The sequence below is a fragment of the Dromiciops gliroides genome, chromosome 1, assembly GCF_019393635.1.
Source record: "Dromiciops gliroides isolate mDroGli1 chromosome 1, mDroGli1.pri, whole genome shotgun sequence".
Taxonomy (NCBI): Eukaryota; Metazoa; Chordata; class Mammalia; order Microbiotheria; family Microbiotheriidae; genus Dromiciops; species Dromiciops gliroides.
The window spans coordinates 279,333,676-279,350,375 of record NC_057861.1 but is presented as its reverse complement, the minus strand read 5'-3'; the positions used below and the strand labels follow the sequence as shown (position 1 = coordinate 279,350,375).

Genomic DNA, 16,700 nt, shown 5'->3' with positions numbered 1-16,700 from the left:
CCTTCTTTACAACAAAATACTTATAGCAGCACTTTCTGTGGTAGCAAAGAACTAGGAAAAAAAAAAAAAAACAGATGCAGATCCATTTGAAGAATGGCCAACAACTTGAACATGAATATAATGGAATATTCATGTCCTTTAAGAAGCATTAAAATATTATGAATACAGAGGGCATGGAAAGTCTTCCATGAACTAATGCAAAGTCCAGGTAAGCAGAGCCAAGGATATAATGTACATAATAGCTACAGCAATGTAAAACATATAACCACCACAAAACAATTAATAACAAATGTTTGGAAAATCATCAAGAACAAGCTTGGCCCCAAAGAAGAGATATGAAAAGTCACCTCTTCCCTTTCTTTGTATAAGTAGGGGTGCATGGGTATGGGATACTGTATATATTGTCAGATTTGTTTCCAATGCATTAATTGATTTGGATAATTTCTTCCTCTTTTTCTTTTTTCTTTTTTTTTCTTTTTCCTTCTTTTTCTTCTTTTTTTAAAAAATAAATTATTTTTATATGGGATGGCTCTCTGGGAGAGGAAGGAGATATTAGAAAATTTAAGGCAATATGTAAACAAAGTATATAAATAAAAGTTATTTTTTAAAAGTAGAAGTTTCTTGAAGGAAAAAACAAACTATCTCACTTTCACCTTTGTATCCTTTGCTTAACACAGTGTCCTTTTTGCTTGTTGATTGATTTAGAACACAGTAGAGTAAGAAGGTAGGTAGAGATACAAAATTTTGGAGCTGAAGAGAAAGAATGCAAAGAAAATTCTTTCATGTTAGATATCCCCAGTCTTCATTGGAAAGGAGGAGCTGTTTTTCAAGGGTGCCAAGAGCTTACAAGAAAGAAACTGAGGCCTTAATGAAAATAAGATTGAAATGTGAAAAATGGAATGAGAGGTCAACAATACGTAACCAAAAGGACTGCGGCATCTAACTTGACTCCTAAGTTGATGATGTTTAGGAGAAAAAACAAACTAACTAAAAATGAATCATTCAGAGAGTCAAAGGACCAGAAATACACTTTTGACAAACATTTCTTTTTCTGACCAAGCTATAGTTTGTTTACTGTTCATTGCTGGTTTTATCTTTATCATGCAAATAAAATAATCATTAAAGAATCAAAGATTTCAAAATTGTAATAAATGGAATGGAGAAATAAAGTAGTCCCCATTATATCTGAATAAGAAATCCTGCTATAGTGTACCTGACAAGAAGTTAACCATCTTTTGCTTGAAGAATTCTAATGAGGGAGAACCCACTACCTCATGGTCTCACATATTCCACTTTGGTAAAATGCTAATTAGGGGTAGTTCTTCCTTACATGGAGTCTAAATATACTTCAATGAAGTCTCTGACTATTATTCCTAATTCTATAGTTCTTCACAACTTTAAGAAATGCAGCTTTTGAAATCTAGTCATTTTCTTTGATGACTTCTAAATCATAAAATGTTGAATAGATTTCAAATAACCATGAGTTTCAGAAAGCCCAATTCAAAACAGATTTGCAAAAAGCCCTTCAATTAAAAGAATGACATTATTCCCATGTTCTAAGGAAAATCTCATTACACCATACAAAATTCTACTTATTTGGAGGTTAATCATTACATTTTGCATGTAGGAGTGTACAAATTTACAATGACCTGGAATGAAAGGCCCAGGCAATTGGTAGGTTTATACCTAACAGGAAAAAATAAATGCTAAAACTCATGGATCAGCCTCTACACTAGTAGACTGGTATAGAGATAGTAACACAACCATTACTCTTTTGGTATGGTATTAAGGACCTATTGGAGAGAAATTTGAAATCTATTGAATGGAAAAACAACTATTACTGTATTCAAGTCAATGTTTTTATTTAGTGATTGATTCCATCTCACTACAGAAAACCTCTTAGGATCCCATAAGTAAAAGAAAAAATAAGAAGATTAAAAACTACAATTATTATGTGGAGAAGGGGGAAAAGATGAATCTAACTAGTTTAACATTTTTCAAATTTTTCTAGATATTTCTTTATATGGAAGGAGAAAATAAAAACTGGAAAATCAAGTTATTCTAGTGTATTTATACTTAAAAATCCCATATGCAAAAGAATGATACAATAATATTTACATTTAATTGTACGTAATTATCTTATTTCATCTTATCTAAATTATTGATATTTTAAAAGCACAATATATTAGATTACCATAATGTTACATATACGGAGAAACACAAATATATAAGAATTGAGATTAAATACATATAAGAAAATAGATGTAACCTTGGAATTATACCTCACTAAAAAACTTTAATAATATATTTTAAAATATATTTACCATGGTGGATAATACCATTCTCTAATAATGCTTGTCCCAAATGAACTCCTTCCTCAGGTTTATGAATCTCACCAATCTCCAACAACCAGGATACAAATTCACTATGAAAGAAAGACAATGTGAAAAAAATACATTCAATACATAGACTTATTTTCTTCTTGTACTGTCCTTTAACTAAGCACTTAAAAAGAGGATCTTCACAATATAAATGGTTGCTATAAAATACTCTTGTATCAAATGTGTTTAATCCTACTAAGTATCTAAGTCTATTTCACATAATCAGGCCTATGTTGATACATTCCAAATCCATGTTTAATAATTTGTATAATTTTTATAATTTTTATTGAATTCAAGACCTCCAATCAATAGAAAGAACTAAAAACTGGGGAGCAAGTTTTTTTTTTTTGGTGAGGCAATTGGGGTTAAGTGGCTTGCCTAGGGTCACACAGCTAGTAAGTGTTAAGGGTCTGAGGCCAGATTTGAACTCAGGTCCTCCTGACTCCAGGGCCGGTGCTCTATCCACTGCACCACCTAGCTGCCCCGGGAGCAATTTATTATAAGAAAATTTAAAAATAATCAAATTTCTTATACTGTGTACCCACATGAAGTCCAGCTAGAACAGTGAAAAAGTAGAAACCATATGGTTCAATCTGCATTCAGAATCCTTAGTTCCTTTTTCTGGATATGGAGAACATTTTCTATCATGAATACTTTGAAGTTGTTTTGGATCATTGCACTGCTGAGAAGAGCCAAAGTTGCCACAGTTGATCATCACACAATTTCGCTGTTTCTGTGTACAATGTTCTCCTGATTCTGCTTATCTCACACAGCATCAGTTCATGTAAGTCCATGCAGGTTTCTCTGAAATCCTCCTGCTCCTTGTTTCTTACAGCACAATAGTATTCCATTACATTCATATACTGCAACTTGTTTATCCATTCCCCAATTGATAGGCATTCCCTCAATTTCCAATTCTTTGTGACCACAAAGAGAGTTGCTATAAATATTTTTGTACATGTGGGTCCTTTTTCCTCTTCTATGATCTCTTTGGTATACATGCCTAGTAGTGGTATTGCTGGGTCAAAGGGTACGCACAGCTTTATAACCCTTTCAGCATAGTTCCAAATTGCTCTCCAGAATGGTTGGATCAGTTCACAGCTCCACCAACAATGCATTAGTGTTCCAATTTTTCCACAGCCTCTCCAACATTTATTATTTTCATTTTTTTTGTCATATTATCCAATCTGATAGGTGTGAAGTGGTAGCTCAGAGTTGTTTTAATTTGCATCTCCCTAATCAATACTAATTTAGAGCATTTTTTCATTTGGCAAAAGATAGCTTTGATTTCTTCATCAGAAAACTACCTGTTCATCTTTTGACCATTTCTCAATTGGGGAATGACTTGGATTCTTATAAATTTGATTTAATTCTTGATATATTTTAGAAATGAGGTCTTTATCAGAAATACTGGCTACAAAAATTGTTTCCCAGCTTTATGCTTCACTTCTAATTTTGGATGCATTGCTTCTGTTTGTACAAAAACTTTTTTAATTTGGGGGCAGCTAGGTGGCACAGTGGATAAAGTACCAGTCCTGGGTTCAGGAAGACCTGAGTTCAAATCTGTCCTCAGACATTTGACACTTACTAGATGTGTTACCATGGGCAAATCACTTAACACTCACTGCCCCATAAAAAACAAACAAAAAAACCTTTTTAATTTAATAAAAATCATCCATTTTGCATTTCATAATATTCTCTATCTTTTGTTTGGTTATAAACTCTTCTTTCCATAAATCTGAGAGGTAAATTATTCCTTCCTCTCCTAATTTACTTATGGTATCACCCTTTATGTCTAAATCATTACCCATTTTCACCTTATTTTGGTATATGGTGTAAAATGTTGGTCTATGCCTAGTTTCTGCCATACCATCTTTCAGTTTTCCCAGCAGTTTTTGTGAAATACTGAGTTCCTATCCCAGAAGCTGGTGTCTTTGTGTTTATCAAACTGTAAATTACTATTAGTTCCCTTGATATTCTTGACATTTTGTTCTTCCAGATGAATTTTGTGATTATTTTTCTAACTCTATAAAATAATTTTAGGTGGTCTGATTGGTATGGCACTGAATAAGTAAATTGATTTAGGTATAATTGTAATTTTATTATATTATCTCAGCCTATCCATGAGCAATTCATATTTTTCCAATTATTTAGTTCTGATTCAATTTATGTGAAAAGTGTTTTGTAATTGTGTTCATAGAGTTCCTGGATTTGTCTTGGCAGGTAGACTCCCAGGTATTTCATATTGTCTACCATTACTTTAAATGCAATTTCTCTTCCTATCTCTTGCTGATGAGCTTTGTTGAGCATGTAGAGAAATGCTGATGATTTATGTGGGTTTATTTTATATCCTGCAACTTTGCTAAAGTTGTTAATTGATTCAAGTACTTTTTTAGTTCATTCTTTAGGATTCTCTATGTATACCATCATATCATGTGCAAAGAGTGAAAGTTTTGCTTCTTCCTTGCCTATTCTAATTCCTTTAATTCCTTTTTCTTCTCTTATTGCTAAAGCTAACATTTCTAGTACAATATTAAATAATAGAGGCCATAATGGACATCTCTGTTTCACCCCTGATATTATTTAGAAGGCATCTAACTTATATCCATTACATATAATGTTTGCTGATGGTTTTAGGTAGATACTGTTTACTATTTTAAGGAAAGCTCCACCTACTCCTATGCTCTCTAGTGTTTTTAATAGGAATGAGTGTTGTATTTTGTCAAATGCTTTCTCTGCATCTATTGAGATAATCATATGATTTTGGTTAGTTTTGATAGTTTCCCTAATGTTGAACCAGCCTTGCATTCCTTTTATAAATCCTACCTGGTCATAGTGTATTATACTGGTGATGAATTTATATTAAGATATTTTAAAAGAAAATTGCCCCAAATATCTAGAACCAGAGGATAAAATAGAAATTGAAGGCATCTACTAAAAACAACCTGAATGAGTTCCCAAAATTAAAACTCCTAGGAATTTTATAGACATATTGAGGTGAAAGAGAAAATATTTCAAGCAAGAAGAAAGAAACCATTTAAATATCATGGAGCCACAGTTGGATGATGAAAGATTTAGCAACAACCACTTGAAAGAAGCAGAAGGATTAGAATATTATATTCCACAAAGCAAAGGAGCTAGGATTATAATCAAATATGACCTTTCCAACAAAAGTGAGTATAATTCTTCAGGGAGAAAATGAAAATACAGAACTTTCAGCATTTCTGATGAAAAGATCAGAAAGAAGATAAGGCTATGAAGAGAATCTTAGAAAAGTTAGATATGATAAATCTCTGGAGAAAATTGAAAGGAAATAGTAATATACTTTTTTCTCAACTATATGTGGCACCTTCACAAAAACTAATCATGGATTAGGCCATAAAAACCTCACAACCAAATGCAGAAAAGTAAAAATATTAAAAGCACCCTTTTCAGACCACAATGCAATGAAAATTACATTCAACAAAGGACCATGGAAGCATAGATTTAAAATTAGTTGGAAACTAAATAATCTAATTTTAAAGAATGAGTTTTCAAAGAATAGAACAATCAATAATTTCATTCAAAAGAATATTAACAATAAGACTACATGCCAAATATTGTGGGATGAAGCCAAAGCAGGGAAAATTTATATTTCTAAATGCATATATCAGTAAAAGAGAGAAAGAACAGATCAGTGAATTGGGCAGTCAAATTACTAAAAAAAAACAAAAAAAAAGACTGGATGAAGAACAAATGAACCCCCCCCCCATTACACCAAAATTGAAATCCTGAAAATAAAAGGAAAGATGAATAAAGTCATAAGTAAAAAAGTCAACTACTAAACAAAATTAGGAGGGTTTAGGTCAGTGCAGTGGATAAAGCACTGGCCCTGGATTCACCTGAGTTCAAATCTGGCCTCAAGACACTTGACATTTACTAGCTATGTGACCCTGGGCAAGTCACTTAACCCTCATTGCACCCCCCCCAAAAAAAATAAATAATTGAACAGACAAAAATAAATGAATGAATAAATACATAAAAAGTAAATAAGGGGGCAGCTAGGTGGCACAGTGGATAAAGCACCGGCCCTGGATTCAGGAGGACCTGAGTTCAAACTTGGCCTCAGACACTTGACACTTACTAGCTGTGTGACCCTGGGCAAGTCACTTAACCCTCATTGCCCCACCAAAAAAAAAAGTGAATGAATAAATAAATGAATGAATAAATAGATGAATAGAATTAGGAGCTGATAGTATAAACAAACATCAAATAGATAAACCATTGGTTAATTTGTTTAAAAATAAGAAAAAACCAAATTAACAATAGTAGAAGTGAAAAGGATGAATTCACCACCAAAACAATATGAAATTAAAGCAATTATTAGTTTTGGGTTGGTTTGTTTGTTTGTTTGCCAATAAACCTAACAATCTAAGTGTAATAGATAAATATTTGAAAAACATAAACATTAACACAACAGGAAATAGAATACTTAAGTAACCCTATTTTAGAAGAAGAAATTTAATGAGGTATCACTGAGCTCCCTAAGAAAAAAATGTCCAAGGACCTGGTGCATTTACAAGTGAATTCTATCAAATATTTAAGAATTATTCAATCATGATACTATATAAACTACTTGAAAAAAAATAGGTAAAGAAGAAAGTCCTGCCAAAATCCTTTTAGGACACAGATATGTCTGTGATACCTAAACCACGGAGAACAAAAACAGATAAAAAAAATCGACCAATTTCTTTAATGAATACTGAAGCAAGGAGATTAGGGTAATATATCACTAAAATCATAAACTGTGACCAGGTGGGATTTATACTGAATATATGAGACTGGTTAAATGTCAGGAAAACTATCAGCATAAATGACTATATCAATAACCAAAAAATCCCAACAACAAGCACATGTGATTATATCAATAGAAAGAGAAAAGGATTTTTAACAAAACCACACCAGTTCCTAATCAAAGCACCAGAAAGCATAGGAATCAATGGAGCCTTTCTTACAATGATAAGTAGTATCTATCTAAAACCAAGAGCAAGAATTATCTGTAATGGGGATAAGCTAGAAGCTTTCCCAATAAGATCACAGGTGAAATTGTGGATGTCTATTATCACCACTATTGTTCAATATTGTATTAGAAACAATAGATATAGCAATGAAACAATTAAAAGAAACTACAGAAATAAAAATAGATAATGAGGAAAGAAAACTATGCTCTATTTAAAGAACCCTAGGAAATAAACCAAAAAACAACTTGAAGTAATTAACATTTTTAGCAAATGTACAGGATATTAAATAATCCCACATAATTTATCAGCATTTATAGATACACATACATACATACATGTGTATATGTATATATATATGGGGCAGCTAGGTGGCGCAGTGGATAAACACTGGCCCTGGAGTCAGCAGTACCTGAGTTCAAATCTAGCCTTAGACACTTAACACTTACTAGCTGTGTGACCCTGGGCAAGTCACTTAACCCCAATTGCCTCACCAAAAAACAAAAAACAAAACCAAATATGCATATATATATGTGTGTTTGTGTGTGTGTGTGTAAACATATATATATATATATATATACAAAACATAGCAGAAAGAGATAGAAAGAGAAATTCCTTTTAAAATAACTTCAAATATTTGGAAGTCTACCTGTCAGGACAAACCCAGGGTCTTAATAAAAATAATAACAAAAATGTTTTTACATAAAGACAGACCTAAAAAATTGGAGGACTATTTATTGCTCATGGGTGGACTGAACAAGTATAATAAGTATTATTCTATCTAAATTAATTTACCTATTCATTGGCATACTATTCAAACTACCAAAGAATTATTTTATAAATCTAGAAAAAATAATAACAAAATTAATCTGGAAGAACAAAAATTCAAGGACATAGAGGGAATCAATGAAAAAATTTGGAAGGAAAGTAGACAGCTGTATCAAATTACAAATTACACTACAAAGTGGTAGTCATCAACACGATCTACTATTGCCTAAGAAACAAAGTGATGAGTCAATGCAATAGATTAGGTATACAAGATACAGTAGTAAATAACCTTAGTACTCTAGTGTTTGATAAACCCCAAAACCCCAGTTTTCGGGACAAGAACTCAGTATCTGACAAAGACTGCTAGGAAAACTGGAAAGCAGTTTGGCTGAAACTGGCCATATACTGACATATCACACTGAATAACAAAATTAGATCAAAATAGGAAAATAATCAAATTAGACACAATGGGTAATATCATATGTAAAATAAGAGATGATGAAAAAATATGTCAGATCCATGAATTTATGAACAAAGAAGAGATAAACAGTACTGCAGAAAGTAAAATGGATAATTTTGATTACATGAAATTAAAAAGGTTTTTGTATAAACACAACCAATGCAGCTAAAATTGGAGGGAAAGCAAGAAAGTGGTAAAAATTTACCACAAATTCTCCAACAAAGGCCTGGTACAGATAGATGGATAGATAGATAGATGGATAGATAGATAGATAGATAGATAGATAGATAGATAGATAGATAGATAGATAGATAGATAGACAGACAGACAGACAGACAGATAGATTCCTATACACATATATACATATGAATGAAGCCAAATAAATAAAAACTTTGAGGCAATCACCAATTGATAAGTGGTCAAAGGATATGAGTAGTCAATTTTCAGAAAAAGAAATCAGTTTTTTTACAGTCACATGAAAAATATTCTAAATCACTATTAGTTATAAAAATGCAAATTAAAATAACTCTAAGGTACCACCACATACCTATCACACTGGCTAACATGACAGAAAGGGAAAATGAAAAATATTGGAAAGGATATGGAAAAAAGTGTGCACTAATGCACTGTTGGTGTTGTGAACTGGTCCAACCATTCTGTAGTATCATTCAAAATTATGCCCAAAACTGCACATACCCTTTGACCCAGCAATATCAATACTGCATATGCATCCCAAATACATAAAAGAAAAGTGAAAGGGACCTACATATGCAAAAACATTTATAGCAATTGTTTTTTGTGTGTGCAGTGGAAAGGAATTGGAAATTAATTCCCATCAATTGGGAAACAGCTGAACAAGTTGTAGTACATTGATTACAATGCAATACCATTGTGCTTTAAGAAATGATGAGCAGGATGGTTTCATAAAAATCTGAAAAGAGACAAACTCATGCAAAGTGAAATATACAAAACCAGCAGAACATTGCACACAGTAATAGCAAATATTTTAATGATGACCAACTGTGAAACCCTTAGCTACTCTGATCAAGATAATGATCCAAGGAAATTCCAAAAGACCCATGATGAAAAATATCCATTTCCAGAGACAGAACTGATGAACTTTGAGTGTAGATTAAAACATACTTTTTCTTCACTTTCTTGGTTTTTAATTTTAATATTTGCCATGGCTATGAAAATGAGTTTTGTGTGACTTCACATATTCATATATTGCTTGCATTCTTAATGGGTGGAAGAAGGGTAGGAGAGAAGGATACAATTTGAAACTCAAAATTTTTAAATATTAATGTTAAAATAAATATTTTTAAAAGAAACACATATCTTAATGAAGGTTATGACACCTACCTTCCAAGAAAACATTTAGGGAAGGTAGTCAATTTCCTCTTTCTGTCTTTGATAAGATTTCCTTGTTGACACATCATTTTGTAAAGTTTCTCTCCTTGTTCAGAGATCATGACCCAAGTATCTTGTTCCATCCCCAGTTTCAAACCTAACACAAACGAAAATGAGAAAAGAAAACAAACCATGAGGTTAGCTTTTTCTGGACATAAATATATTTTTATTCTCTAGTTATCAAAATTATATTAAATAATGTTTAAGGATGAAAATTTATAGATTTCTTTTCTTTTCTTTCTTTTTTTTTGTGTGAGGCAAATGGGGTTAAGTGACTTGCCGAGAGTCACACAGCTAGTAAGTGTCAAGTGTCTGAGGCTGGATTTGAACTCAGGTCCTCCTGAATCCAGGGCCAGTGCTCTATCACTGTGCCATTTAGCTGCCCCAGATTTGTGGAATTTTAAAGTGTAAGGGACCATTAGACCAACTTTGTTTTATGGTTGAGGAAAAAAGTAAATAGATGTAAATAATGTCTCAGAATCCATCAACATTATCATTAGTATTAAAAGAATCTTAGACAATTGTACATAGCATCTTCCTCTCTTATTTCAATTTCCACTTTGTGTTTTAGGACATATGTTTATGCACAATTAATCCAACTATTAAAAATAATTAATTGGTCAATTGAATCAAAAATTCAGTTGGTGTTTTTTTTAACTGAATAATAATATTGTTTAATATCCATAGCTGATTGAAGACAAAGCTCTCAAGTATGTTCTTCCTCCAACCCCAAATTACTTGAAATGTATTTTCTATATATTCTCTCTTCGCCTATCTGTAAATGTCATTTCCCCCCAGTAAAACATGATATCCATGAGGGCAAAGGCTCTCTCATTTTTGCCTTTACTCTCCCATCCACTAGCACATTGCTTGGTATATAATAAGAAAATTAATAGATACTTATTGAATGTAAAATATGGTAGGTGAACTCAAATCAGTTATTAGTCATCAGTAAAGTCTTAGTACTTACTTTTGTTGACTATTCCATTGCCCTTGTTCTAATTATAGTGAATGTGTCATTTATCAGGGGAACATCAAAAGTTGTAAGAAATGATGTAATTTTTAAAAAAAGTTTTCAACCAAAGATATTTTTCTTTGGTTTAATTCAACTAACAATTCATCAGACACATCTTCTTTGTGCTAACTAGGGAATAAAGAACATAGTGATCTAATTCTCACAAGTTGATAAAGAAATTGCTTGGTCATAATGCATATCTTCAAGCAAATATATAGGTATTTCTGTTTCTTAATCCATATTCCTCAAATGTATTGACTTAGGATAGATTTCATATGATTCAGAGATAGTGATTTAGAATTCAGGAGTCTTCCTTCCTGTGCCATTCAGAATGAGAAGGGGGCAGATCTGTGATTTCACTGTTATAAAAAAATCTCCAGGGAGGAAACTCCTTCTACCTATGGAAGTTAACATGTGCTCTGCACCCTATACTCTTAGTTCCTGGGGGGGGGGGGGGGGGCTAAGAATTACATTGTCACTGTATGTCAAAGGCACGTCTTGAACAGAGCTCTTCCTGATGAAGGCCAGTTCTTGATCAACCACAACACATTTCTCCATAAATATTTATGCTTAAATGCTGAAGCATTTCAGATTACAGATTTCCAGGGGAGTATGATGGAGGTAATAGCTCCGTACTGCTTACTACATAGCATCCTGATCTTCTCAAATAATGTGCCTCCAAAAGGATTCACTTTGCAATTCTTAAGAAACTGACTCACCCAGTCCCTTACTACTTAAGCCACTGAATGGGAATTTAGGACAATGGGCCATGATGGGCAGCTTCCTGTAGTAGAAAGTGTTGGACTAAGGATGGCCTTAGTTTGCATCCCATATCCGCACATCCTAGCTGTATAAGCATGAGTTATTTAATTTTTCTTAGCCTCTGACTTCCTCATCTGCAAAATAGGAATTATAGTTCATACAATGTGTTCTGGGGATCAAATAAGAGAATCAACATTCCATGCTATGTTATACTTCTCAATTCTGTCTCTTATGAACAAACAATATGAAGTTGTTTGTCAGATACCATGATTACGCTCCAAAAATGATGGAACAAGATAGAGATTAAAAACAGCTAGTAGGGGGCAGCTACGTGATGCAGTGGATAGAACACTAGCCCTGCAGTCAAGAGAACCTGAGTTCAAATCCGGCCTCAGATACTTGACACTTATTAGCTGTGACCCTGGGCAAGTCACTTAACTCCAATTGCCTCCAAAAAAAAATTAGTAGTCTTTCCAATATAATGATAAGAAAAATGTGATTGTTTTATCAATAATCTTTTGTTCTTTCCTGTTTTCTGTTTTCAGTATCACAAGTACTATAATAGGATGCTCACAGAGAGGGTTGCCTGAGAATTCTTAGCAAAGTTTTAAGCTTTGGGGACATCTTATAAGATAGTAAATCAATATGAATCATCAGCCTTTTCTTCTTTGTTTTTTCATAGGCAGTATTGTATAATAGAAAGAAATCTAGACTTGGGCTCAGGAAATCAGGATTTAAGTCCCAAATCTTCACATACTAGTTGGACCTTTGCCAAATTATTTAACCTGTCTTGGCCCCAGTTTCCTCAACTATAAAAATGGAATAGTTATGTCATTGAAGCAACTTCTTTATCAGTTTGGGAGGGGGTAAGATGCCCAACCCATAAGGGCTGAGTGAAAATAAAATAAGATAATGCATGCCAAGCATTTTAACCATAAAATATATAATTATCCTGTATTCATTATGTTTTAAATTTCTATTTAATTGTGGAAGTATTGTTGATGCAGTGTTATGATTGCTAATTACCAGACCACTTGAAGAACTCAAGTCAATATTTATTAAGGACCTACTCTGTGAGAGAGCTATAAAAATAAATGTGAGACTCTCAGTAGTTTGCATTCTGGTAAGCCAAGTTCACAAATAAATAAGGGTGTGAAAGTGTATGAGAGAAGAACAATGACAGTGCTCTGGGAGTTCACAGAAAGCTGAGATTTCTTTTGGTCAGAGCAAAGAAGTAAAACTTGGCAAAAAATGAAATATAGTCGCTAATCATTGGCACCTACCTTTTCGCCTTTCTCTTTCCTTCATAATAGCTTCTAACCACTCATGTTTTTCTTCAGGTGTTTTAGCCATACACACAAACCATTTATTCTTTGCTGTGTTGTGTATCTTCCAACCATTAACAACAATATGTCCACTACTGTGGAAGTCAGCTGGAATGAAACAATTTTAAAATTGAAGAATAGAATGTAATTTGTATGAAATTCCATAATCTACAATTTCTGAATTTTTCAAATAACAAAATGACCAATACCTCAAATGATCACATTCTGTTAATAGTTATAAGGGTTGGATTCCACTCCCACCCCAGTAATAAAGTTTTAAATGTATAAACAAGATAGTCCTGTGATTTCTTCATGAGGTATAAACCCCTGTGATGGGATCAAGAAGGGAATGGGAATGATTAGCTTATCAAAAAGGCAGTCACACCTCTAAGAAGAGGAAGGTTTTAAGCAGATAAGCAGTAGACCAACTGAGTGGTAGAAGACCCCAGATTGCCAAGTACCTTGAGGAGGTAATAACCAGGGTTGTACTCAAGCCAGTTCTCAGGTTTATGTGAGCCCATTGTTCTTTTTTAACAATGAGCATTTACAACTCAGAAAGGCAATCACAACAAATCAGGGCTTGATTTATGATTATGTTGATTGTCTAGTGAAGTGAGTGTTAATAAGGCAGATAAAACTTAAAGGCATGCATATGTATTTCTTACCAACACCATCTTAGCCCCTGCATTGTTCTATAGACATTGTCTGAACATAATATGACTGCAGTAGAGAATCAAAGAATGAAGTCATCTCCAGCCTAGACGCCTGATGACTATAAACTAATGATAACGGGAATTTGTAAAGTGCATTAAGTTTTCCAAAGTGTCATATCCATTCATTCATTTGAGCATCACAACACCCCTGGGAATAACCTTGTGCCTATAAGCAGAGTATCTGAGTATATGGGTCCAAAAGGTAGTAATTCCACTCCAGTGACCATGTCACCAGACAGAAGGGACCAGTAGGGTACAAAGTATCCAGCTAAAAGAAGGACATACCTAGGACAAAATAGGTCACTTGAGAAAGGTAGCCTGTGAAGAGAGACAGAAAAACAGAGACAGAGACAGAGACAGAAAAAAGACAGGAATCAGAGATAGAGATGCAGAAGGAAATATGTAATCAAAGAGAGACAAAAACAGTGATAGACAAGACAGAAAGAGAGACAGAGAAAGACTGAAAACAAATGCAGAAAAACATAGACAAAGATGGATACAGAATGGTAGTCCCCAGAGTAAGGAGTCATCTTCAAAAAGCATAATCTCTTACACCAGAAAACAATGCTGGATATGGACTCAAGAAAAGACTTACAGCAACCTGAGATCATGAGATTACTTTTTGGACAAATGATCGTTACATATATGCTTTACTATATTTGTACTCTAAGTTTGTGCCTACTTCCTCATACATGCTGTGTTTATTTATGGGAGAATGTACTCCAGAATTTTGGGAGAAAATATTTTGTTCCTAGTGTTATTAGCATCCCACCTTAGTAAATAACTTTGCTAAGAGTTAATTAAGAGTCACACAGGCTGATGATCATTAGGAGCCACACAAACAGGGGTTTCATAGTACTAGAAACATAGACCCTCAAGTTTACCCCTAGAACCGTGAAACTCCTGGTAGTTGTTACTTTATTTCACAAGCATGTGATCTAGAAAAACATTTCCATCAAAGTGCTTATATGAATTGAATAAAGTGATAAATTCTAAAAGAATAAAATTATAGTGACATTCAGTTCTTCCAATTTCTAGTACCAAAAGGCATTCCCAAGCCTTGCATGAAGGATTTCTTAATTATTTTAGCTCACGATCTATCATAAGCATTCTGAGTGACATTTCATTTATTCTATCCAAAATCCTTTTTCAAAAACTGTATTGGGAAACACCATATAGAACAGAATAGACTCCCAAGGTTTTGCAAAGCATAATAAAAACTAGAATAAAACTGAAGAATTCTCAAAAGATGTGTTTACCACATAGTATTACGAAGGGGAAATAATGCAAATTTATGGTAATAAATGCATTATTGTATACAATTAAAAGCTACCTATCCTTGTTCCCAAAACTTGTCTTGTACTTTTGCCCCTTGGTTGGCATGAATCCAAACCCATTTTTTTCCTAAGAATCTGTTACATGCTAAGTGGTTTTCTCCAGATCCCACAGGTCCATTTTTGTCAAAAAGCCACATAGCAGTCAAAAATACTGGAGGTTAAACTAGTGCTACTTTCATTTCACCTAACAATAGATATGAATGAGTGTTTTCTTATTAGTACCATGTACTTTTTCTTCATACCCCAACCAAACAAAAAATGCAAACAGGACAAAGGAGTCACTAGAGATTAACTACACTGTAGAATCTTTACCAGTAAGCAATCCGAAGAACCAAAATGACATTTTGTCTTCCCTACAAGAACTTTACCTGGACAAAATGAACATTTGAGCAGATGAAAATGAGAAAACCTGAGAAAGTGTCACTGTGACATTGTGAAAAGCAAACTATTCCTTTACATTTTCCCAAAAGATGGATTTTATTTGGTCAGTCATTAAGTTAAATCAGGTCAAATCAAATCAACAAGCATTGATTAAGAGTTTAATATGTGCTGAGAATACAAAGAAATGCAAAAGAAAGTCTATGACCTTAAGGAGCTCACAGTCTAATAGAGGAGACAATATGCCAAGAGCTGTGTACAAACAAGGATATAAGGGTACAGGATATTTAGCAATAATCATAGAGGGAAGGCACTACCATTAAAGTGATTGAGAAAGGCTTCTTTCAGAAAGTGTTACTTCATCTGGAACCTGAAGGAAGCCAGGGAAACCAGGAGGGAGAAATAAGAAAGGTGAGTATCCCAGACATGGAGGACAACCAGTGAAATTTCATGGAGTCAAGTGATGAATGTCATGTTCCAGGAACATCAGGGAGGCCAGTGTCACTGGTTTGTAGAGTGCATGAAGGAGATTAAGACATGAAAAGACTGGAAAGATGGGAAAGGGCCAATGTCTTTGTTAAATGAAGACAAGAATAAAATCTACACTTCCCCTAATCTGTTCTATTGCTTTTATCAGATTATTTCTAGGTATGGACATATACTTCCAAAGAACATATTGCCAAACTTTACTAAATTAATTCCAGAGCTATCTGAAACAATTCTTAATTAAGCATGTCAAAGTTTACATTATGTTTCCTAAATCAGATATAATACATGTCATAATATTATAAATATTTTGGGGAACTGAAAGTAGCAGGGTTTTGTTTGCCCCTACTCCCAAAAGACAATCATCACCACCCCTAAAGATTTAAAAGTGATAAATTATATACCTTGATATTCATTAAATTACTAGAAAAATTTGAGTTTTAGCACAGAATTAAACCAAAAATTGTCCCTATATTCACTATCTGTGTACTATTTCTCTCACTTCTTCCCTTATGTGGCCAAGTTAAAATAAAGGAATAGCCATAATTGCTACCTCTTCTCTCTCTCTGTCTCTTTCTCTCCTCTCTGTCTCTTCCATTCTGTATCTGTCTTTCTGTCTCTATCTCTGTCTCTACTTCGTTTCCCTACACTCTCCCTTCCCTCTCTCC

General features: G+C 33.5%; 1 protein-coding gene across 1 annotated transcript in view; it reads right to left on the bottom strand.

Moving 5' to 3' along the window:
- The window catches only part of PREX2 (phosphatidylinositol-3,4,5-trisphosphate dependent Rac exchange factor 2), a 417,236-nt gene that overhangs the window by 223,549 nt on the left and 176,987 nt on the right, over positions 1-16,700 (bottom strand). The window contains 3 exon segments of the mRNA XM_043975911.1: positions 2,325-2,425; positions 9,969-10,113; positions 13,077-13,226. Coding sequence (XP_043831846.1) covers positions 2,325-2,425; positions 9,969-10,113; positions 13,077-13,226 — 396 coding nt within the window.